General features: G+C 43.2%; 2 protein-coding genes across 3 annotated transcripts in view; both read left to right on the top strand.

Moving 5' to 3' along the window:
- Ndf (Nucleosome-destabilizing factor) overlaps positions 1–8,801 on the top strand; it is a 30,245-nt gene extending 21,444 nt beyond the window's left edge. For both annotated transcript variants that reach the window (XM_076763499.1, XM_076763500.1), the window contains 3 exons: positions 5,158–5,268; positions 5,372–5,816; positions 5,880–8,801. In XM_076763499.1, coding sequence (XP_076619614.1) covers positions 5,158–5,268; positions 5,372–5,816; positions 5,880–6,079 — 756 coding nt within the window. In that variant the 3' untranslated portion in view covers positions 6,080–8,801. The remainder of the gene's footprint in view (positions 1–5,157; positions 5,269–5,371; positions 5,817–5,879) is intronic.
- Positions 8,802–9,303: 502 nt separating this feature from the next.
- Positions 9,304–26,436, top strand: part of Lilli (AF4/FMR2 family member lilliputian) — a 146,882-nt gene continuing 129,749 nt past the window's right edge. The window contains exons 1-2 of the mRNA XM_076763486.1: positions 9,304–9,625; positions 14,498–15,026. Coding sequence (XP_076619601.1) covers positions 14,965–15,026 — 62 coding nt within the window. The 5' untranslated portion in view covers positions 9,304–9,625; positions 14,498–14,964. The remainder of the gene's footprint in view (positions 9,626–14,497; positions 15,027–26,436) is intronic.

Raw genomic sequence — 26,436 nt, 5'->3', positions numbered from 1 at the left:
GGACTTACGACTAACAGGTGTTACGTAATAGTATGGATAAGTGGAATAAAGGAAGGAATCCTTGCAAAGAAAATGCTTTAAGTAGATTAAATGCTTTAAGTAGAAATGGTATTTATCATAGCACCATTCGTGGAAAGAATAATTAAAAAATTTGCTGTTCTCGTTTGAAAGATCTTTGCAATGATATTAATGTATTCTCGAATATGTATGATTTGTTTTTTAATCGACAAACAATCCTAAAGATAGTTTAGTTAGCAGCGTTACGTAACACCGTTGGCACACAGGTTTTCGGAGGGTCGAATACGTAAGACGGGTGTAATAACGATGATTGCGGCAAGGGAGGAAGAAGTCAGACATTTTTAAGGACAGTACATTCTGTTGCTATCTGAAATGACGCGAGACTAAAATTGACAAAGATTATCTACTCGAAACGAAAGCAAAATTGTAAATTCTCGAGTTTTATTTAAGAGTAAACACGATGGGTATTTGATTATTTGACGTGTAACACCTTTCTTTATTGCATAATGTCGGTCGCGACTAAATAGTTGCTGGCTGGAAGGAAGCGTTCGTTTCGTATTTGAGTTAAAACGGAACGGACGACGTAAGAAAGGAAAGGCCTCTGCGGTCGAGTCAGGGCGATAAAGTGTTGGTTGCCAGTTACAAGAGAGAGACGACGAGTTGGCGCTGAAGCGAGAAAACGAGAAAAAACGGGAAGGGAGAGAGACACGGTCGTGCGTCGAGCAGTACGAGGAGTAGAGCTCGATCAGCTGGGAACAGAGCGGTGTTGCCACGTTTTACCGCGTGACCCCCGGCCGGCGACCGTGTCTCAGCTTCATGGATCAATATTACAGAGATCCGACAACCTCGCATCGCTATCCGACTCTTTATTTATACGTGTCGGTTAGACGGCGCAGGCCCGTTCCGATCCTTCCTTTGGTCGCTTTTGTCCTTCGTCGCCTTCGTCTCCTTGGCCTTTGCCGGTTTGCCACGATTCTGATATTTTTGAAAGGTTAATTCTCCTAGCCAGGCTGCACAAATCCACCCAAAACGAGAATGCCAAGACAAACAGACTGTAACTATCAATGTTAGGCATTTGAGAGTAAACGAGTCTTTTGACGATTAATCTCGTCGCGTGTATAATATTTTTAAGCCGACGTGCATACATAGTTTCGAATGATCAGGGACGTACGAGCGCGCGCGAAGTGCAATGCACTTCAGGAGGTATGTAGTCCGTCGCACATATGTCGTTCAACCTCCCTTTGCTAACTTGCCTCGCACCATAAATATTATACATAATACGAACCACCAAAATGTTGACACCATTTTAATCTCAAGGTGGAATTTTACGTAAACGACCTCTTTCGAAAAATGTCTCGCGTATTATCTTATCTTTGTATTGTATATCTTGATGTCGAGGAACAATTTTTCGTAAGTCTAAACAGCTTTTCTGTTTGCATGAGATTAATTCGCTGTCCATGATATTCAAATACTCGATCTGTGATAGAAAATAATTCCAGTTTTCCTTGTTAGATAGTACAGGACATTATCGTGATATTCTTCTACAACTTTCAAGTATCCATTAAGTTGAAAATACCTATTCGAGCTATGTTACTGCGCAGCTTTTGGAACATTTTTCGTAATAGGTACGTACCACGGGGAACAAGAGAATCGCTAATTACTCTCCTGTTGAACGTACCCTCTTCCTTCCACTTTATTTTCTTCGTTCTCTCTTATCTCGCCATATTCGTTTTTGCCAGCGTCGCATCAGCAATTCGGTCAAATTAATTCCCAGTCGAGTTTCCGCTCTAGCGTGCTAATAATAATCGATACACGGTATCTAGGAGAACCTGAAAACTACTCAAAACTCGACAACCTTTCGTACGAGCACAAAGTAAGGTCGTATAAATAGACTGAACTATAAGTCTAAAGGCAGATTTTTTTGACTCGTTTTCGAAGAGCTCTTTTGGAATTCCGACGAAGTTCTATTCACGTTCCAATAAATCGTTCCGTTCCTCGAAAATTCTCACGCTTCCACCACGTACTGCTGTTTTATTTTCTAATGGTGCCCCGTATGAGCACGAGTTTAACAATCGTGCGAACTTCGCGATTAGAAATTTTATATTATTAAATAGTTTCCGTGCGTTCACCGTGAGCTGCAAAGGTCGATATACTAGACTTCTCTACCTTTACCCGCACAATTCTACATTCGCCAGATCCGCATCTTGTATTCTGGAACATTAGTTTCATACTTGTCCATTCGACTGTCTCTTGTGACGATCAACACGTATATGCGTGGACCTTTTCGCCACCGAGTGCCCCAGATTTGTTCTCTCTTTTTTTTTTTTTTAGAAAAGGGAACACTTGGATACATGAAGTAGAGACACTACAACGTGTAAATTAGGATTCGCACGTGTTCAACATCAAGATGTAAAACTTCCAAGGATACAATGAATTTTAAAAGTATTTTTAGTTCTACGTATTTCCATTGTCACTTACTAATTGTTACAACATAAGACCGTGCGATTCCTTCCTGAAATCTTTCAAGTTGTAACACGTATCTCAGGACACCCTGTATACTCTATTTTTACACAGTGGTTCTTTACTTGCTACTGGTTTAAAGAAAACGCTAACCTGCCGATTCCAGTGTTCAACGTGTGCAACTATCCACCCACGTGTTACGTGGGCTTGAAATACTCTCACATAGCATGGAATAGTGAATGCTTCCTGCCTATATACGGTTACGCATGGCACACATTGTTATCGCCAAAAAACTACGACTACGTGTTCTCGTGGCGGAAAGGTAAAAATTATCCAGGTGATTAAAATATCGATTGGTATAGTTACTGCCTCATTTAAGTACCCATACACTCATAATTGCAAAGATGAGGGTACGTAACTTTCCAACGAGAAATTCTAGAAAGTAGAAAATTTCATAAGCAAGGTTTGCGTCGAAAACATTGGAAATATTTTAGGAATAACAAGTGTACTTGGAAGAGCGAAGCGCACGCTGAGTACAGTGGAAATGTAATTGTGTCGTGTATACGATGCATTCGTCCCTGGAAACCGTTGAATTTCTTCCCTCGTGGAAGCCATAGTCGGTTAAGTTGGTTCAAGGTCACGTATTAGTATACACATTTATATGAAGTTTATTTCGGTATGAACTCTTGCTATGTTTAAACAGAAAGTGGAAACACGTTCGATAAATTCTTTTCAAAAGCATATTTCACGGCAAATAAAAGGAAACCTAAAGAAAAATTCACCGAAAATTACTGCATACGTGAGACAAGTGTTTAAATAAAAAAGTTGGTTTAAAAATGTTACAAAGATAACTCCAATTTCATGCACGCATATTATTTTCTTTCGGTTTTGTTATTTGTACATATGCATATGGCAACGATGCAAGCAATCGAGAACTCAAGGACATACAACAGTTTTGCGTTGCATCCGCATATGTCGCACAAAAAGAAACAAAAAGGAAAGGTTCCTTGGCCATTACTCTCTTAGTCGCCTTTTCTATTTAACGCTTAGGTCTGCTTCGTTCAATTCCCGTTCAGGTCTGCTTCGTCTGCGAGTGCAGATTGCTCGCGAGCCAGATTGACTAGACTACCAAATTATACAATATAACGCTTTATCTTATTCACCATTAAAAATGAACGCGGAAATACAACGATATTCGTTGTAGAAAATTTTTGTTCAAAGAAATATTAAAAACTAGTTTGTGCCTTTGGCTTAATTTTTAGTTGATCGTTGTGTCTCGTTTCCGTTTCCGCTATCGGTGTTTCTACGATAAAACGCTACATAAATGGATAAATAGAAATCCTGTAATTTTTCCAAATAAATTGCACGTGCAAAATAATACAGGTCAGGAATACGATCGATGTATACTTCGTGCTCGATTACCTTTGCGCACGTGCAATGAAACAATAGAAGAAGCAAATCAATTTTTACATTAAATTCCCTATTGTATTGGCTCTCTATACTATTTGGTAATCGAACGTGTTCTGAATTTGTTCATTCTACGCTCGTGGACACGAAAAACGGAATCGATCGTATGAGTAATACAGAGTTATAAAGGTAAAAGGTTATTTATTCGTCAAAAGAAGACAATGCAACTCCGTTTCTTTGTGACAATATTCAACCGGTTCGATGACACGACACGATAATCGGAGTGTAATACGCAGCTGTGACGTTATACGTATTCTCTTTTAGTGAACTTCCCTTTGAACTTTACATTCATAAATAGCCTTAAACCGTTACGATGCAAAATTCCGGAAATTCATATTAACACTAACAATCTATTAATTAATGATTGTTTATACAACCTGTATTACTCGAGAGCCGTAGAAATTGGTTAACGATAAAATATAACTCGCGTGAGAAACGACGCCAATCCACATTTGGAAAATACCTTATTGATCTTGCTTTAGTGTAGCAAAGGATCGAGCACGTGAATGTACGTGGCATAAGGCCAGGGATATGTACGAGCTTTCGATGAAATTTAACGATATGTTGGCACTAAATGGTACAAATTTCGTTAGACTCTCATTATTTGTATCTTTTCGTTAAATATAACCCTGAAATATTGTACGTATACATACACACAGATCCCAGGAAGTTCTACATTCTTCTAATTTGTCCCGCCATTCTTGCATTTACAGCACTGAATTGTTCGTTGTCGATGTCGACATATTGGAAACTCTAGAAATTTCTGGAAACTCCTGGTAGCTTGTTAAAACCTATATTTTATCACTCGTAATCCGTAATAAAGAAAACTAAATGGTTTATGGATTTCATAAACCGTAAATTAATGCATAGGTACACCTTTCAGTCATGTGCGAGGAATATCTGTAAGTGATGTAATGGCGTCGTTTGCTGATGTGGCAAGCTAGCCTGGAAACGTTTAGCGTTGTAACCGTTGGAATAACGTACGTGACAAGAATGGCGACGCAAATGGCGAGCGGCGAGTCGTGGCGGCATCTATCGGAACGACGATCGTCAGATTTATATTTTGCTACCGTATCGCACCGACTGGTGTCGCCATGATACCGAAAACAATCGGTTAGGGCCGTAGCAATGATTTAACGATCCCCGCGAATAAAAATAAGCAATAGAAAATTTCAAGGAATATTGTCTTTAACATTATTGTCCACTTTACAGTGTGCAGACTTCGTGAAAGCAGGAGCAGAACAAGGTTTAACACCATCCGATGTTGTGCTTGCTGCCGACATTACGTTCTCCTGTGTAGCCAACCCGCAAGTTGCCAAACACGTGAGTAACAATATAATATAAAATTTTCGTTTACAAATTATCGTTCATCGTATATCGTATTCCATAATTACTACACATAAAAGAAAATACGAATTTGTTGCAGATGGTTTTCGGAAATTGCGGAGTCCTCACGGAAATATCTCCAGAGAAAGGATACGTAGAGATGACTGGCATAGATGCGGAAACATCGCAGGACATCGCCGAAGCAATAACCGCAAAGGGAGGTCGTTATTTGGAGGCTCAGGTACAGGGTAGCAAAACACAGGCCCAAGAAGGTACTTTGATAATCCTTGCGGCTGGGGATCGAGGACTGTTCGACGAGTGTCAGTCTTGCTTCGAAGCAATGGGCAAAAATAGTTTTTATCTCGGCGAGGTCGGCAACGCTTCCAAAATGAACCTCGTGCTTCAGTTAATGGCGGGCGTGACTCTAGCCGGTTTGGCCGAAAGTATGGCATTGGCGGATCGTGCCGGTCTTCAGCAGAAAGACGTATTGGAGGTTTTGGAGTTAACGTCGTTGGCTTGTCCTGCGATTCTTGATAAAGGGAAAGGTACGATATAAGTAGTTTTCATTCTTACATGAACGATATCGATAATTTCCTTCAATTTTTCAGCCATTATCGAGGGTGGTTTTCCAACACAGTTACCACTGCAGCATATGCAGAAAGACTTAAGACTTTCTTTGAGTATGAGCGATCAATTAGAGCAACCATTGCCGTTAGCCGCTGCAGCGAACGAAGTCTACAAACACGCTAAACGTCTTGGTTATGGCGCACACGATGCCTCCGCTGTTTACATCAGAGCCAGGTTCTAACGGAGCATGCATCGTCGAGCTTTCGCTATACCATATTTATTGCAATATCTAGCGTTTCCCGTCGCTACCAGAGAAGAGTAGTGCGCTATTTGTCGAGGAGTAGTGGAACCACTATTGAATGCTAAACGAAGCACTATGACAGTTGTTAATACGTCGTGAACTTGTTGGGATATGAAATAAGTTCTGTTATTACTGTAACAAACAAGAACCAAATTCGACGTATTTGAATGAGTATGCAGTGAATTTGATGCACAGGCCTTGTCGCTCGATATAACACGATGTATGTATAAAATATGAATATACTTATACGTTTTTTTTTTTTTTTTACATGTTTTTTTTTTCATGACGACTCTGCGTATATATGAATTTTTCTTTTACTATTAACACACGGCGACTACTTTTCTCGATAACAGTATGGGTTATAATAGCCGATCTCTCGAGTCGCATCCCGACTTCGATCCCGTAAAACGCACTCCCCACTTGAAAACTTGAGAGGCTTAGGACGTGTCGAAAATGTGCCTTACGATACCGCTTGAAACGAGGCTTTTTAATTGTTTTTTTAGGTTACACGATGATAATTATACTTTGAGTTTAATTCGGTATAATGAATTCAAGTTACACGATGAGAATTAACGGGACGATATATAGAAAGATGACCATTGTTAGAAAGAAAATAACGATGTAGTTAGATTGTATGCTTTATTGGTGCAATTATAAGGTATAATAGAGGGACAGTGATCTCGGTTTTGTAAACAAATTGTGGCGGTATTTTAGAAACATCCGTTAAGTAGAGTGATGATTAGACGACGTTTTTTTGTATGGGTTCCTTTTTGTTTATCCTTTTATTCCAATAGCAATGAAAATTGTACATTTATCTTATTTTCCTATTTTGTTCGCTTCTTTCAGAATTTGTGGTGATATACTTGTTAACCCTTTGCGGACAACTATTTAAAAACTCGAAAATAATATGCATCTAAAGTTTTTCTTTCGATATAAAAGATCCGTTTTGGTTCAGTGAATTGTAACATACATATTAAGGTGTAATAATTATTAAGAATTAATTTTCGTTAATTTGTTTCGATTTGTAACAAATTTCCAGATGCAAAACCAAAACGATAAAAGTATGTTGTCTAGTATATCCAGGTACCGATATATTCGCCAAGGGTTAAATGTCTAACAACGAAGTTACAGATATTTACGAAATACCGAAGAACATGTTGGTTTATATGTTCTTTAAAAATTATATTTTTCGCATAGGAATTAAAAACTTTTTGCGCCTAGCGTGATTATTACGATGCTTTATTCTCATTGATGTGGCTCTTACTAAATAAATTGACAGCAACGTAGAATCAATTGATCTCTTGGTAGCGTTACAAAAACGATAAATAGAAAAAATGTAGTTCGATAATTAGTAGATGTGTACGTTACTATATATAGAGACTTATTACTCACGATGAATAGATTCTCATACAGGTGGAGTTACCGACGATTGACTAAAATATTTAATAGACGATTACTTTTCCTTCTCTGCGTTACTTTGCTGGGGCATAATCGAAGTGCTCCTTTTCTACTGAAAATTCCATTCAACGTTCGCGACTATATTTTTCATCGTTCGAATTTTTATAGCAATTTACGAACACACATTTCATTTTCTGCGCGAAAAATTATTATTTGCAGTACGAAAACGATTTTCTCCTAACTTTCATAATTGATGGTATCGCATGTTCAACGAACATGGACGTGTCGGGACAGTTCTTAGAACAATTTCCACGATAAAACGTTCTCTGCTCTCTCGTGTGCACGATGTTGCGATCTTTTTACGAAAAGAAGGGAATCTTCTTGATGAGGAGGGAAGTGAACGGCGCTTCCGTTTCTCAGGACGGTCGTGCGAGTCTCACAAGCGACACGCGACGAAGTCGAGAGCGACCGAAAGTTTTCGAGTTTGTTCGCGGACGAATTTGTTATAGAGTCAATTGTACGAGTTTTACCTATGTCAGAAAAATCGATAAGTTTCTTCTTTTCGTCTATCAAATGTTAGACGATAGTTTTTACAAACTTTCTTCACTGACAATCGGTAAATATTTTTCTAATGATAATTTAATATCGACTGAACGGTTCATCGGGAGGGAATACCGATGGACGATGCTTGGTTTTAACGATAGATCAATATACGTATTTCAAAATGTTTTATCGAATTCTTTCTCGATACAAAGGAAAACTCGTATCGCTCGCTCGTTCATACAGACAGACTCTTGGGTGTGTGGAAAATCACGTGCCACAAGCTATAACAGTGGCTGGGCGCCCATATCATATATTGTATATGTAATTAGATTATGAATAGTTCTAATACTACAATAATAAATTGTACATCTATGAGATGAAACAGGAATGATGGAAATAGAAAATATTAAATATTCTACAGCAAACATAAAGAAAACAATATATATATATATATATATATATATGTGTGTATATATATATGTGTATATATATATATATATATATATACATATAGTTAGTAAAGTGTATAAATCACAGAGAGGGAGAATTATGCGTGAGTGCGATTGGATGAGTGAGAATACGTCATGAGCATTGCGTCAGTAACTGACGTTATATGTTTTGTCACGAAATACACTGGTTTTTGAATAAATATCTATTTGAATTACGAAGATTAATATTCAATGCCTGGAACGTTAGGGACTTCGGTATACTCTTTCATATGTAAATTCTCGTGTCTATTTTTGGCCAGCCGATTTTCCTAAAGCAGCAGTAGGTCTATGCTTCTTCTTATTCGTGATGTATAGTTGACGTTTCGGTTACATTCTATATGACGCATTAAGCAGTCGATAATTAAATTCTGCTTGGACAAATGTACGGTGTATCGTGAATAATTGTACAACATTACACCTTATCGATTATTTTTGGTTGAAAGAGCATTGACGTAATAAAAAAAAAAAAAAACAATAGTTACCGTCGGTATCGTTTTAAAGACGTGCGAAACACGTGCCGCGTTCGCTTGGTTCATAGGCGCCGCGAGTAGACCGAATGATATTGCATGATTATAGAGGAAGCCGGTTCATGTGCGCACGCGTCTCCTTTGGTACGGCTAGACGTGTGCGTGAAAGTACCGAATGAGAGTAGGGATTGAAGGCGGGTGAGGGAACATAGGTGGGGGCAGAGGGGTGGAGCAGCCGCCGTCTGATGACACCTGTAGCTCGACCCCCACGATCAGTTCAGCCGCGACCGTCCACGCGCTGTCTTGTTACGACGTTTTTGCACAGCTACCACTTTACATATACATGTACACTGACACATATATACATACATAGCATCTCACCTAATAGTCCACACTCGCGCGCGTAATTCACGTGTTAAGTATGTGTACGAACGCCATTAAGCGCACACGTGCAAACGTGCAATTTTTACCCTTTACCACGTGACAAGAATGTCGTGCGCATCTGCCATTATTGCGAGCCAACTGTCATTGTGCTCTTTTTCGTCCGAGATAAGAAAGAAGAGGAACGCAAGGAATAATCGTTGATTCTAGTATGTACCATGGATATTGTGTTCTGCCCGACGTTCGACATTTTACGAGTATTCTTTCTCCCCATATCGACCAGCCGTCTGTTCACGTACGCCGTTGACAACTGCTGCCAGCTCCCTCTACCCGTTTCAGGCAACACTTTTACGTTTGATTCTAGCGTTGATAGATGCTCGATACGATTGACGCCTATGTAGATCCTAGGAACAAGGTCGTCGATGTAGAGCGTTACTTTCTAGACGATGAAGTACTTCGTGATCGTTAGATCCGAGTATTATTTACTCCAAGTATTCGAAACTCGTGATTGGTGTCGCGTTTATAAGTATTATCGCCCGCAACCGCTTCCATCTACATTTTCTCGCAATATCCGAGTAACCGTTGACATTGATAACGTCGATGCGTTACGGACTGGGATCAACATAATTTTTCTTAGTCGAGATCGAAGCGAACGTTCACAAATTACGACCGTTTTCTTGGTAGTGTTTCTTGGCACGATCTTGTGAACGACCTTATTCCTAGGGAATGATCGGTGGTATTGCGACTGAGCGCAAGAAAACAGAACGTGGCCTGTATGTCCGGCAATGCGAAACGAAGGTGGCGGAGGGGCATGTTTCTCGCGCGTGTATTCACAACGAATGTCGCACGGCACACGGAAGCAAAAGATTCCAGAAATTGTGCTTGCAGTCTCGACTGTCTCGTCTACGGAACAGTGAGGTATATAGTAACGACGCAATGACGTATCTTTTCGCGTAAACTAACGTCGATGTTCGATTCGGGAAATTGAGGAATTAACACGAAACTTCTGTAAGTAATGAAAGTCAGCAAAAGCTGCGTATTATTTGCGTATATTTCGTTGTTGTTCAGAATTGTCCTTGGTACATATTTTCTTTTATAATCGTAAATCGTTGATTTACTTGTAATTTAATATGCATTCTCTGTTAATTCAGTGTCGATTTCTATCTTGACGTCAACTGTCTTATTTATTTTTTAGCTTCGAATATCAACAATGCTTTATGACGTTTTCTGACACATCCATAATGAAATTTCAAAAGAATACATGGGAGATTAAAGCAACGGTTTCGTGAGGTATCACGAATACATCTTTTTCCGTCAGATGCCCTGAACGTCAACCAAGCCGATCGTCTCTTATACGTGCATCGAGTTTGAAAAATAGCTCGTGTCGTTCGGGGCGCTATCTCTTCATTCCTCTTTCTATCTTGGTCTCTCTCTGCTGCTCGGTAAATAAGACGCGTGCTGTATCTACGCGTATCAAGTGTACATGTGTAGGATAAATAAGCGAAATCGTGTTGCATATACAATAGCTCGGTAAGTGTTAGTATCCACACATCTTAGACGTGGATCCGACAAATATAGATACTCGCGATGGCAGTGTACGAGCACTCACACCAGGTAAAATAGCGTAGAAAAGGAGGTGAAGGGGAAACGGGACAGAGAGATGGTAGAGGAAATAGCGTGTACAAATTCCATTTGTGTTGAACAGAATCATTATGTTTTAAGTTGAAATATAATCGGGGCTTCTTTTTTTTTTTTTTTTGTGTTTTGTTTATCGGTTTTAAGTTTATTGCGCGTCGTACAATAATTACATAATTTTTATCGAACGAACCAGGCGAATTTGTTTTCTTGCTGTTTAAAAAAAACGGGAACAGTAGTGTCTCGTTCTCGACAAATTCAAACGCGTTGTATATGCATGTAAATGAATAATAAGAAGCCGAGGCTGACAAACGACGCATCGTGTATACGGTTACACGATCAAGCGAATGATGGCATGTTCTTCGGTGTGAGTGCAATCGTGTTTGCATCGTTTAGACCGAGTGGGGATGGGTAACTAGAGTTAGGAGGATCAGCAGCAGGTCCGGTGGGGCAAACAGTGTGGACAGGTTGCGTTCGTGCTAAGCCGAGTCTCGTCGCCTCTCGCATTCCAAGACGCGGATTCCGGAGCGATTTTCTTTCAAGAAAGTGGGAGGGAGAGACAGAAGAGAAGTGGAACGCTTACGGTACCGATTTTCCAGTAAGCATTCGAGTCTAGACGTTCCTTTTTTCGTGGTAGGCCGGACAGTCGGCGAGGGCGCTTTTTCTACTTTGAACAGCGCTCTGCACAAATACACAAACTATAAGGGTAAAATGATCGTTGCACCTACAGCTGCTTATCGACTGGATCACGATCCTACTTAGTGTACGTCCTTGAATCACGTAACGCTTTTACTCCTCGACTTTTCGCCTCGTTACCCATCCCTCGAAAGCATCTTTTTGTTTGTAAACGGAAAATGCATGGAGCATTGTTTCTCAAAATAATATATAGTATAGTTTCTGGATAGGATTCATTTTTGAACATTGCTAGATTGAACAATAATTCGTGTTTCTTCGATCAAATGTTATACGCGTTACGTAGACTTTTATTTAACGGTGGAAGAATTTTACAAAATTTGGACAAATTATGCCGATGAATCGTTCGAAAATGTTAGCGACTCGATGAGTAGGTCATTTGCCCTTGTTATGCCGGATACTTTCGACTTGGACTGCCGGCGAGAACGGTACATCGGTTCGTAAAAGGATTGCGGACTGTTCGCGTGTTTCTACCGACCTGAGTACGCTATTATTACGATTTAACGTTCGACGTGTGTTGGATACTTACTTTGCCAGATACCCGGACTTTTCGTGAAATTTCAGAGGTCATAAACGCGTTACGTACGAATTAGAATCGATGTTTCACTTTGGTATATTTGTTTTCTTAAAAAATTAATTTGCCTTCCGTGGTAACGTTAAGTTAAAATTAATGAAAGGATATAAAAGGGAACGATTAACGAATTAAAGAAAATCTGTTGCCGCGGCGATGGTTTTAATGTACATTTGATTCGAATCGCAGAAGATACAGTGAAAGTGCATAACAGAGATAGAACCTGTGGGAGAAAGGAATAATTATAGCTTATGACACACTGTTGCAACGGACGATTTCTTGCATACCCAGTAATACATTTCTTGCACATTCGTATTTTTTATTTCGTATGGAATATTTTCATTAACTTTTTCTTTCTGTCCCGTCGACGATTAAGAATTTTGAAAGCCAACGTTAAGTTGAGATTTCCTTGCATTTTCATTTATTTATTATCAGAGGAGATAGAGAAAATGTTTATTCAACTTTTTTATACAAAATTTAATTTCCTCTAAGATTTATTTAAAGCATTTTTCAGAATTTGCACAAATAGCGAATGTGTATCGTAAAAATCAAAAAAGTATAAGAGGTAGCCACCATTATCCATGGATCGATTTTGCTAAAAATTCAATCAGACCTTGGGATCATAATATAGGACCTAAATATAAAGTTTCATTGGAATCCATTTAGCCGTTCAGATACAATCGTGTTAACAAACATACACCCCAACCTAAATACGTGGATATGCATATTAAACAAAATTTTTTTTAATAGTCAAGACGCGACCAAGAGATCTTGAAACGTGATTTTCCGTAGAAAAAATTTATTTCGAAATATTTTCCTTATAGGTCGATAACAGATTCGAGAATGTTTTCAAGAGTCTATGTTTGTTGTGAGAGATTTCTTCCTCCTCGACACGACGTATAACAATCGACCATTACGCTTATGTTATCGTACCGCGAGAGTCACGGTTGATAGAGAAACAATTTTTCATGTACATTGACCTAAAAGTGACAAATGTTTCGAGCAAACGAGTTCATGGTTGCCAAAAAGACGCATCACGCGTCACGAATTTGCATTGACAGGTCAATAGTCGCGCCATCTTGGAGTCGCACGACCAATCGTAAGATCGGACACGTAACACGTGGTCCTCGAAGTACGCGCAGAGTGTAGTTTACGAACGGTAAACCGAACGCGAGGGACGCGCCGTTGGCCTCCGTCGTTCCTGCGGTCTCTCCCGGGTTCCCTTAGTTTATAAATAAACGACGCGCTCGATGGACTCACCTGGCACGTTCCGCTTTCAACCGTGACACTTATCTCAACGTTTTCTACGCCTGGAAGACACGTGTGCGGATCGTTGTTCCCAACCATCCCCGGTCAGGCTCATCGCTGCAACGATTCCACGTCGTTCGATTCTTTAACCGTGGACGATGCATCGATTTCCGAAATTCGTTGCTTTGAAAGCGTCTCTCGCGAAACGAGGAAATTCACGGGAACGTGCCGCAATGTTTCCTAGACTGCACGCTGCGAAGACTTTCACCCGAGCGGTTAGAACGTACCATGATTTTGGCGCCAACCGTACCTTGATGCTTTTAATCGTCTACGCTTCCGCGAAGAATGCCTGTCGAACACGTTAGGTCTTAAGGTTAGGTTTTATTTGTACGATACTCTAGACAAATATTCTTTCAAGGGTTAGGATCGTGTTAAAAATTATCGCTTCACGTAGGTATACCGACTAATGTGTCACTTGGGAAATAAATATTTGGGACGGTCAGTTTCGTTTACCGGTAAATGCCGCCAGATGGCAATCGACATAGCAGTATTCTGCAGATATTAATTGGTAGTTATTGTTTCCACCTATAGGAGTCATTAGGTTAGATTTTGAGATCGTAGAGTTCGATCAAGCTAATCGATCAATTGAGGTTATACGTAACATTTACAGAGAAAAATGTGACCAACGAAATTCCAATTTACAAGATAGATATCGCGTAAAGCTTCGCGGCTAATTTTTCGAGAGAATCGTGTGGAAGAACTTTGGCAATGCCAAGTAGCGTTTCGAGAAGACAGGGTGGGGGGTGTTGTTTGGTAGTCAACCATGTTCGGGCCGAGTGTTCGCACGTGTCGAGGGAGCTCGCCGGCAGGAGATCGAGGGGAGAAACAACGCGCTTGGAAATGGTGTTCGTTAAACGAAAATTTCTGCCTTTAGGTGGCCACCGAGCGCGAAGAGAGGATCGTCGACTTCGTTTTACGATCAGTTTCGAGTACCGCTCAACCTACTGCGTGTCGAAGAAAATGAGAAACCCGTCTAGATAATTGGCGAGAGTTGCTCGGTAAGACGTATTAGCGACTTGTTGATAGTGTTGTTGTTCGGCCGTTATCTCCGCGGATGGTTTTTCGAGAAGATCGTTGAACACGTAACTGGCGATACAAAGCGGTCGTCGTGTCGGCGATGTAATGCAGTTCCGTGATATGCGTTCACGCGTGTGGCGAGTATTATTTAACGATCGTCGAATAGTTGTTTTCGTGGAAAACGATGCGTCGAGCGCGTAGCAAAACCGAGTAGCCATATATCGCGGGTACGGTGAATGGAAAGTTAACAGATCACGCGACAGTGATGCAGTGCCGTAGTGTCAGTGCCAAGTGCCACGTGCCCATTGCTTGGATTACTTGAAGATGCCGTCGTCCGGTGGATACTATGACGACAGGAATCCTTTGCTTAAGGGCACCTTATCCAGGTGAGTCCTGCACGATTCCCTTTTAATTTTTAACGTGGCATCGGGATTGTCCGTGACGACGCGCGATCGATTCGAGGTTAGGGTCGCGGCGATATCTTTCGATCGCGTTCCGCGATTCGCGGAAAGAGTAACAAGCGCGAAGAATAGTTGATTCGCGCGAAAGTGTGACACGAGAGATTCATTTTACCCGATTACCCGAGCAGAGTGGCTTGATCTCCTTGGTGCCTAACCGGTCTGTTGGTTCGCTTCTGTTTTTAAATGCGCCGACCTCCGGCTCTCGACCGAGCGCGTACGATCGTCACGGAGAGTCCGTTGCTTGCATCGAATTGTCGAACAGTTTCTCAGAAACGTATCGATTTCCCATCGATTCGCAAACGTACGGTATATTAATTCGCAGTTCGGTAAACAACGTCGTAGGAAAAATACCAGCGCGTTTGATCGAGTGTCTCGGTTTGTGCAAATATTTCGCGAAAGATGTAAACATACGAGACGTCTTGACTCACGGCAAACACAAGCTGCGTAGTAAGGGCAGTGTGTCGATCGAAGGTCTCGCTTGCATACGCACTGTCAGCGATTTTTCTTGCACCTGCAACCGACGAGGCGTTCGGAGGGTCACGGTATTTGTTTGCATTCAGTTTCTAAAGTACGATAAGCGTCAACGTAGCCACTCGAGACAGTAGAGAACATTTCGCGTAGTTAACACGGTGAAACCGTTGTACTTTGTACGCAAGAGTGGTCAGCGGCTTAAAATTTTCGCTGGTACGATCTCGAGCTAGGGTGAAAACATTGAACGCACGTTGATCGAGCCGAGTGGTCGCGCGGCGTGGATGAGCAACTACAACGAAGACCACAAAGATCGTGTCGCGAAGCATCGGGTTTACGCACGCACATTTCGCGCGTCGGGTTGGTCGTTTCGCGCGGTTAACGATGCAAGATACGCGGAGCGCGCGCTATCGGCGCTCGCGTGGAACAATGCCCACTATTATTGTACATAATTCCATTTACATCTGCCCTCCGATCGCGCGGGAGAACCGACGCGATGGTTCGCGAATCCTGACTATTAACCCTTGGAAGGCGGATAGTTCTCGATGAACTCGGGGTCACATTGACCCAAAAAAAGGATCTCTGTATAAATTTAGACAGGGAAAATTGCCGCGTCAGCGAACGTGTCGATCCACTTTTATCCGGCGCTTCTTTTTCACCGGTAACGATTTACCAGGAATCTGGTTGACGTAATAGAATTGGTCGTGTACCGTTAGGACGGGTCTTCGAGGAACCAGACGGGTCATTCCACGCGAAGTCGAACGCTTTTTGGCGCAACGTCTCGGATTTTAATGAAATTTGAATATATTATACGCCTCGGCGATATTTAACATCGAGTGCCAAAGGTATTTTCCTACGGAGCCTAAAATACTCGCGATCGTGACCGCGCCTGCGGCACGATATAAACAAGACTATCGTGTCATCTATCGTATACATAATAGAATCGAATAGTTTCCTGGAAAAAGGGCGTACGGTATATTTACGACGAAGATGGATCGCGTTTCGAGTGTTGGACTGCATTGAAAAATTCCCTGAACCGATACAGTAAAGTTATGAATTTTATTTCGAACGAAACTCGCGTAATATACAAGGAAAAGGGTGAGCCGCGATCGTGTTTAACGGCAACACCCATCGTTTTTTCTTCTTTGTTTTGTTTATCGAACCTCTGCCGTAATCAGTTGTAAATGAAGTTATTCTGGATCTGACCCAGACGTAACCCAATTTACTAATATCGCGCCGCGCGTGAGTCCCAAGCGACGCGATGGAAGTAGTCATCATTTATGTATGAAATTTCGCGGGTCGAGTCCAGCAATGTCGTTAATGGACGAAGCACAGTTCACCGAGTCGCGTTACGAGCGACCGACCGAGCGCGCTGCCCAGGCACACAGAATATCGTAATTGGTCGACGCGTAGCCGACCAAACGAACGATGGACGCGTAAACCACGAGGACAATGGACGAGAACGCTGTAAAGGGATATCGCGGAATTTAAAGCGCGCGCGTGCACCACGGTTAGGCGGAAGCGTGACGAGTGCATCGGCTGACAGTGACCTAAAAACTGATAGGTATCGTTAGGAACCACTGTTTCCGCATCGTCAGCCAATAAGGCCGATTAACCGAGGCAAAACCTCAGACGGAATAGAGATGCTGACGCACGATCGTGCACAGGCACTGTAAACTGGCCGAACTTGGCAGACTGTCGTAACATTCAGCCATCCAACGCAAAGATTAATTTTTATTCGCTTTAATCGCTTATTCGTGGCTGCGTTTCCCGACGATCGTATTTCTTTCTCGCCTCGAAACGCTCCAGAAGATCGTACGATCCGTCGAACGAAGCCGTTCGTAGCTTCCAATCGCCTTGCTTTTTGGCTCGATACGCGAGCGTGAATTTTTTACCGCGACGATTTCGAAGCGCAGTTTATACATGTATCGGCAGGGAGATACGGAAAGCAAAATCGAATAAATTAACAACAAAAGCGTCGAGATTAGGTCACCGTCCCTGACCTCGCATGCAGCGGCGAAATTCGGACGGAATACTGGGAATCAACCAAGGGGAATAGAGTTTTGATCGAAATGAGAGTTTCGTAATTGGAAGTGTGTGAATGTGGGACAGGGTCGCCCGTACGAAGAATACCGCGTCTGTGTGTCCTACGTGCAACGCGACAACAATTCCTCTTTTATGCGGAACAATTTTTCAGATACACGAAATTTCGTTGTGCGAGCAGATTGTGCAACGTACTCGTGCATTTCGTCGATAAACTGCGACGAACCGATCGCGCGCCTAGACAGTATAGTTTGCATTTTAAAACATCAGTGTTTTAGAGGTAAAGTTAAGGTAGGGAAATCTCAAAATTATTTGGTGTAAATCGACGTTCCGTTTCTTCCATTTTATGGGAATCCATTGACTTTCTCTCCAGGTCGTCGCGTACTTTCAAAGCCTCCGTCGATAATAGCATTGCATCTCGCTAATCTACTTACGTATCCATGTCCAATTTCACGTATACAAAGCGAACATTTTGTGCGGAGCATAGGTAGCTAGGACTCGGAAACGAACCCGAATAGGGCTTTGTTTACTCTCGCAATTTACGCGAAATAAAGTACGCGGTCGTTACGGTGGTTTTCGTTTCGCAAAAAAACTCGACTCGATGAGCAATTTCACGGCACTGAAATCACCGAGGAGCAAATCGTGACGCGAAGAGAAAGCGTTGGTCTAAGCATCGGCAACAATGCTCAATGACAGTAATCGTTCTGCGACGATCCGCGGAACGTCCTCGGGTTTCTGATATTTTTCCGAGAAATGCTGCTTTCGCGACGGTGAAAAATTCCCAACTCGTTTCTCTATCTACCGGCGATTACTCGGTTTATCATGTGTATTTTTAACGAGCACGATGACGCAACATTTTCCTCGCTAAAAGGTGTCCTCCGTTACCTCGTTACATCGCGTCGATCTCGTTAGAAAAGTTCTTCCGCGTCTTCCTCTCGGCTCAGCCTCGAATCCACTTAAAGAGGTTTAATCGCGTCCCCGGCAAAAATAATCAATCTTTTTCCTTTTTCCCGTCTTCTCCAAGTTTTCGGGTTCAGCGGTGTTTAAGGAACAGCCAAGATTCAAAGTGTAATTGAAATTTTAATTAGTAGACTGTTCGGAATTAAGTACAACGAAATGATATTTTACGTAGCATCGGGATTGTCGATGTTTTGAATGTGCAAACACGTCCAATATCTTCGTAAGTATATTATGTAGCATAAAAATTCTGAAACCAGAGGCCTCGATACTTTTTGCAAAGCCACGGTAAAAAGCAATTTCTGTGCCCGATATAGGCGGTAGATTTAAAACAATACTCGCGCAAGAAACTCTTACGGTTGTTAGGCTTCGATGATTAATTTAAAATTTTAAACGATGCAACCGTTACGTTCTTTCTTGCAAAGGAATTTCGAGTGATACCTCGCTTCGTATCCAGTACCGTGTATGCAGGATGATCCTAGAAACGCATAGCATTTATAACATCTATTCTCTATTCTTCTCTTCTGGATTTAAAATTCCGATGTCCAAAGGTTAACTAAAATCATCCAGGTCCAAATTAACCACGCTCACGGTTATTTAACAAACGATATTGTCGAGTATTTGTATCGGTGTAAACGGCGTCGTAAAAATATGGTTCAGGCAGTAAGAGCACCGCGAACTTAGAAAGTTTGGGAATCTCTGTTGTGCAGCGAATTCCTTGGGTCGCAAGTAGTACAGTGAAACTTGGTGCACTCGTCGCGGTGTTTGAGAACGCTTAGTGGATCGTGCGCGTCCAAATGGCTGTTAATATTTTTGGAAAATTTATAAAACGCGTTTAGTGTGCTCTGGTCGCCGCGACTCCCCCGGTAATGGTCCCCGGTGGAATTAAACCCGGCGTCGAGTAAACGTATTCTCTTTCCAACGCAACTAACGAGCATTCGCGGCTGCGTTTGTTTCGACAATTTGGCGCGCGCGTGGGACGCGTGTCAGGTAGAGTCGCGTGCGTGCGAAAGAGAAGGGCAATCTGGTCTCGAAACGAGAGAGAAAGATGGTGGAACGAGATGGTCGGATGGCACCGCCCTTCTGTTCTCATTATCGCGCAGCCACGAAGCTCGAAAAGGACGCGGCCTTTGCGCCACTCGTTCGCCGACGTTCAATTCTCCCGTCTCGAGTCTCGAGCCGCTACCGAGCGATCTGGTTCGCTCCGGATCGATGAGAATAAATCGATTCACCGTAAGCGAATTAATCGTCGCGACGTGTTCAATCGCGCATCTCCCGGCCGACGAGCTGACACTGTTTCCAGCGATGCGAAAATTCTTGCGATAACCGTCGCCAGTCTCTGCTCTCGTATCGAACCGTAGGACGACCGTGGAATACAAGCGAGATAATGAGAAACCACGGTGGAGAGAGAGACGGGGTGGAAAGGAGGGCGCGCGGAGATAGGGTGAAAAGGTCGAGCCGCGAGAGAGGAGGGAGAAGATAGCGGTTGCCCTTTTATTTTGATTATCGTGCAGCCAGAGGGCGTCGGAAAGGCAAACCCTGCGGCCCTCCTGGGCTTTCGTCTCCTCGAATACCAACGGATCGAAGTAATTGCGTTAATAGGTATAATTAATTAGCGGCTTGATAACTCTATACTTTAATCCGAGGGGAAGAGCGATCGTGCGAGCACACGCGGCCATTGGATTTTGGATGCGAAAACGAGAGAAAGGAATTCATTCTCCTTTGAACCTTCCAACGAGAAACTAATAAAATAATAATTTTCGTAGAAATTAAATCCGGTAATTGGGTCTAAACGTTTTAAGAACTTTCGGTTAAATAATCCCTCTTGAAAATAATTGTTCAAAAGCAGTCTTGTTTTACGGCCCGTCAACCTGACGTAACTTCTTAACGGGGAGTTATGATACTATTGTGTCGCGTGAAAGCGGTTGTCAAACGAATTTAACGGCGTATGGCGCCGTAATAATTCAAGGTCGCACAGTGTTTGACATGTCAAACGCAACGAAGATGTTATTAGTGTAAGCATTGTCCCAGTATATCACCAATCGTTTCAAGGTTTCACCGTTTCTTCCCAAAGCAAATACTTTGTGCAATGGTACGTGGATGTAACTCGGAACAAGAATCTGGGAAAGCATACAGGGTGTTCGGCCATCTCCGGGAAAAATTTTAATGGGTGATTCTAGAGGCCAAAATAAGACGAAAATCAAGAATACCAATTTGTCGATGGTGGCTTCGTTAAGAAGTTATTAACGTTTAAAGTTCCGACCGTATTGAATTTTTTTCTCGAAAATGCGCAGGATTTCGGGGGTACGTCTATTCACCAAAAATGATTGCAATTGACCCCCACAGCTAACAATATTTTTTTCAGAACGATTTGAAATATTTTAATTTCGTCGAAAAATTTCACACGTTCTCGAATTTTTTTCTAGAAAGTGGGTAGGATTTCGGGGGTACGTCTATTCACCGAAAATTATTGTAATTGACCCTTGCAACTAAAAATAATTTTTCCAGAACGATTTGAAATTGTTAATAACTTTTTACCGAAGCCTCCATCAACGAATTGATATTCTTGATTTTCGTCTCATTTTGGCCTCTAGAAATCTCTATTAAAATTTTTCCCAGGGATGGCCGAACACCCTGTATATTACTGCCCATACGTCACCAAGAACGCTCGCTTGTCTGGCTCGAAAAATACCAATTAACACGTTGAATGCCGAGCGAGTTTTTCGTTCCTTTCCATTCATGCCACACGCCACGTGCCACGAAATGTTTTAGGGCTATCCTCGATACGTGCTCGTGTGCTCATTTATTACTTCACTAAAACGTTTCGACAAAGTCCACCAAGAAAGTGCAAATATATTATTTTTTAAATTCAACACTGGCCCAACGATAGCATCTTCGAACGAACACGTGCAACAAAAGTCGTACGTTTTTTAATACAATCGAACGCGAGGGGTAATCATCCCCTCTAGTTCTTGGAACTGACCGTCTGGAGTCCCGTGCGTTATTATCTCAAACACGTGACCGTGGTTGTTTCGAATTATTAATGTGTCACCGACGATCTAACTGCAATGATTAACTAATGTATCTAACTCGTTTTCGCTGTTTCTCGGTCGCTCTTGCCATTCGCAATCTTGTCCCTGATGTATACAAACGCGATCCGGTCTCGCGTCGAAGGGAAATGACGAGCGATTGAATTTCTCCACAGAGCCCTTTCATCGTGTCATTGTCCGGCCCCGAGCCAGTGACGCGTACACAAACGTTAGTTGTTCCGCGTATCGTCGATAATGTGTAAAGACAGCATCAATTTATTAGACCATGCGAAACGCAAGGGATGGTAGATTTCAATTAAATCGCGAATCTTGTTTTCATTATTTTATTCCGTTGCTGACGTATATCGATTTTAGTTCGTAATAGTTTTAAAATTTGAATCTGTTACGTTAGAATGCCCTCGTAAACGATGGTGCAGAGCCCTGCGGAGGGTTCGAAAACTCGTCGGTTCGAGATTGGTCGATGATCAATGCGTTTCGCTTTGTACGCGTGTCTCGTTTAAACGTTGGCGGGCGCGACGTTAGCAAAGTAGCTGCACGAAGGAGCGTGTCGAGAGAGCCATGAAGCGAGAGGCGGAAAGGCGACCAGTGGCGCCGTATTTCTTTTCTCATTATCTTAACCACAGGGTTCCAATGGTATGCAGCGTTCTTGGTACAGTAACCTGTTTTTTCTTCTCGCTTTATCTTTCGATTAATGAATTCTCCTTAACGAACGGAAAAACGTGACGATACGGACCGCTTCTCGAGATTCGAGATCCAAGAGTCGCGAGCGTCGTGTTGCTTCGCGCGTTTCCAATCCCATAGTTTCAAGGATTTTCGACGAGCTCGTACGCTCTCCAAGCCCCGGCAAACAACGCGCCGACTATTTTATTAAAGCTAAAAAGCGCCACCGGTCAAATGACGCGACAGGCATAATCTTATCTTGGAAGTGACTCTGCTGTCAAGGCGAAATGTTAGCCTGTCGAACGCATAACAATTATCTAGCGGCGACCGTCGTTCCGAATCTGGCTCGAAACTGATCCGAAACGCTCGAATCCGCCATGCTTCGAATCGCTTCGAACGTTATTTCAAATAAATGGAGTAGAATAGAAAATTACGACAGAGGGAACAAAAACGACATAAAGTCATTTTGTTACGGTTCGTTTTATAAAATTATTTTCCCTCGCGATTCAATCAGGCAGAACAATCACAACACTAGAACAATGATCCATGGTAAATATCACCCGAGGCTTAAAATTGACTCGCAGGAGTCGCAGGTGTAGCTTCCGGAGACATAACCAGCATATTTGCGGTGCATCCACATTTCTCGCATGAAGCATTGCATCCACTCTTCTCCCCCTTTGTCTTCGCTGTAATTCACATTGCAGCAAAGCGTACCCCCACGCTTCGGAATATTTCGAATTACATTCGTCTTTGGTATCTCGAATTAATAACGTTCGGACCTAACGTTTCATACCACGTTTTGTATTCTTTAAGTCCAACTCTAAGCGTTAGAGTCAAACATGGACGGTTCGCGGGTCCCTGGTGAATTTCATTGCGCGTTTACGCGAATCAACGATGATCGAGAGAAGCCAAGCGTTTGCCCGGCCACTGTTGATAATTTCATCGAAGAGAAAGGCCTTGGAGGCGCTTTCGCCAGCTGTTTAGAGTCGAAGTTGGCTTCGCTGTAATGGGCCGAGGAATGTAGAGAAGAATGTACCGATAGTCTCTTTAAAAATAGAGAGGCTTCTCTGGATCGGACCGGTTTTAATTCCTCGACTTTGGACGCGTCGATAACAGTTGATAATACAAATACGATAATTATATTGACGATAATCAACGGTGAACCTACAACAATGGGACGTTTATTTTTCCCTGCTTTCTACGATTCGCCAAACGGACGTTGTATTTACTTCCCTGGAATATAATTAATAGGTCCTTGCAACGCTAGTGGTTTTGTACGATCGATGGAAACGGTTACGCGCGTAATTCGAACGAGCAGATAATAAGAAAGCTCGCAAACATCTGACCCGTGAATTATGGCTGGTCAAATTATCGGGGCGCTTTGTTTGAGCGAACGATTTCTCGCGCGTGAACCTTGCGCGAATTCGAGGGAAAAAAGTCAGCAGTTTCGCGGTAGAAAGATTCGCTGTACGGTTATTTTGATCTCCGCGGGGGCAGCGAACTTGGTTCCATCGTGGTCCGTTTAATTGTAACGCGGGTTCGAACGGTTACAGAGATTTATCGGATCCAGGGATCGGCCTAACCTGTCGGCTCTTCGACTACCGAACCGGTGACAAAGTCGCTCGAGACCAGAGCTACCGGAATACTCAAAACACTCGGAGCCGCATAGGTCTCGTTTTATCGTCGCGCGGTCGTTTCACCGACGATTCGAGTAACTCGGTAAAAATCGAAGCACGCGGACCGGTTTCGTTCGCACCTAGGCACGGGCGTATCTGTTTCTGCAGAATTTCAGATTGTTTCGACGAGCAGGAATTGCTCGTTGCGCCAACGCCCACGTAACTGTGTCGTTCTGTACGCGAATCGTCCCCACCGGTCCGTTCTTGTCGCTTTCCTTGGCGCGTACGATGCCTTCCTTCGCGCTCGCGAGTCATTCGATTATTCAGCTTGAATCTTCTCCGAGTCTCTCCAAGTAATCGAGAGCGACGCTCGAGTGGTCAAGTTGTTCGTCGATATTTATCGCGTCGCCTTTCGCTGCTTCGACCCTCCGGAAATCACCTCCGTGAACTCTTGCATCGATAACCAAAACGGTCACGATTGTTTAGCAATCGGGAACCAAATGTTTCGACCGGACTAGAATACCGCCTCGATGGGGATCGAAGCAGATCTATGGCTGTTGGACTATTGCGCGCGTATGTTCGAAGCGACGCTCTCTTCGTCGCGTTCTCGATTCTTGGACGGCTCGTGTGTTTATTTGCGTTCCATCTAGCGGGCCGCCGGCAAGACACGGACGTCGCAATGGCGACTCGAAAAATTGTTTGCACCTTCTCGTCCTCCGATCGGTCAGCATTGGGCGCACCGCTCGGCCGATCTACTGCGCAGAGAAAGCGTCGTTCGCGCGCTCGCTGGTTTGTCGGACATTCTAACCGCCGGTTAGGTTTGAAGCACGAGAAGCTGTCGTGGCCGTGCACTCTAACACTTTCACCGGCGGATTTCTAACGCGACGCTCGATCTTTCGCCGCGTACACACCGCGGGTACTCGTCTCTCGCGGAGAAACGAGAAAAATGAACGGGAAAACAAGATCGCGGGAAAACCAGTAAACATCGGCACGCTTCGAGTCGGTGTAAACGAGACCGCGATAGCATTCTCGTTTTAACCGGTTTCAACGAGCACCCGAATATCCGATTAACCGGTTAGTAGCCGATTGTTCGATTAGTATTCGAGTGCACGGATCGTACGGCTGCGCTTAACCGTATATGCGCTCCATAAGCGCTAACTCGATAACACTGATTAACCCGGTGCAATCATTCGTAGCGCTAGATGTACCTTATTATTTACTTATCTGCTTTGATCAGCGACTTCGTTCGACGCGTAGAACCAAGACGAACCGTAGCAGAGCGTATTTGTTTCTAAATTTTCTTGCAGAATCGTGCGATATATGGTACGATACCAGTCGACTTTTTGTTTGGTTTTTGCTCCTCGTCGTGTCGGGTTATTTTGGAAAAAGTCGTGTTGCAGTGTAGCCGTGCATTTACTTTTTCGAGCGGAGCAGTTCTTTCGTATATCGCCAAAAATAACGGAGGTATTTCAGACTCCAGTGTTAGGTGACTCATCCCGTATAAAGCAACGAATTTAGAAACACCGTGGCGCCCGAATATGAAAGCGAACGATCGTGCTCTTTTACAGACGACGAACGGAAGATGATCGAACAATGGGGCGACGGTTTTTGACGGATTATTATTTTTTGCGTGTTTCCATAGCGAAATTTCCTGTGGCGTTTCGGTGAACATCGAGCCAAGAGCCAGTCGGTTCGGTTTCGTTCGCGGTGAAAGTTTGAGTGTCGAGGTGCATGGCCTCGTTCCCGGGTCTGTTATCGACGCGATGTGAACGCCCCCTAATATAAGACAGTAGCATTGCGCTTCGTGTCTGGGTGGTACGGCAAAGAAGACGAAGAAGTCAACGCGGGAAGGGGTAAATGTGGACTAGCCTTGCCGCGATAGGCACGCGTACGCCATTCAGCGGAATTTTTACTCCGCTCCGAGTCCACGATTGTTTTTGTGCTTCCGGCCCGACCCGGTCGGATTCCGGTTTTCCGAGATTCCGTATTTTCTCGCGAGGAAAAATATCGGAGAAGCGACGCGCGAACGTTCGAAATTCGTCCGGACCGCGGCGAGTGGGGGAGGGGAATTACGTCCGCCAACAAACGCGATGCAGCCGACTGTTTGAGCGGAATGAGCGGAATGAGCGAGAGGAACGACGGAAAAGGACGAAACGATACGTCGAGGACAGAGCGGGAAGAGAGAAAGTCGATTCCTCCACTTAGCATTCCCTTTCGCGAGACGAACACCGCCCGGTAGTCCAATAAATTCTTAAGGGAATTTTGAAAAATAGACGACGCTCTCTGAATGAACTGTCAACGAGGGGGGCCAGTTATTCAGGAGGCGAGCACCTCGTCGCGTTAGATCTCATCAGTCTGTTTGTTCTGGCGTGAGAAAATCTTCGCCTGTATCCCGTGGCGTCTCCTCCTCTCAAAGTGGAAATATCAGCGATCCTCGTGCAAGATTGATTCACCTGCGGCCCGTCTGAAAAGACGTTTGAAAAGGTTATCTACGGACTGACGAGCCTTCCACGGATCTATTCAGAATTTTTCTGCTGTATT

Source organism: Colletes latitarsis, chromosome 4, assembly GCF_051014445.1.
Source record: "Colletes latitarsis isolate SP2378_abdomen chromosome 4, iyColLati1, whole genome shotgun sequence".
In the NCBI taxonomy this organism is placed as follows: Eukaryota; Metazoa; Arthropoda; class Insecta; order Hymenoptera; family Colletidae; genus Colletes; species Colletes latitarsis.
Note: the sequence above shows the minus strand (reverse complement) of the source record. Positions and strands in the feature narration are given on the sequence as shown.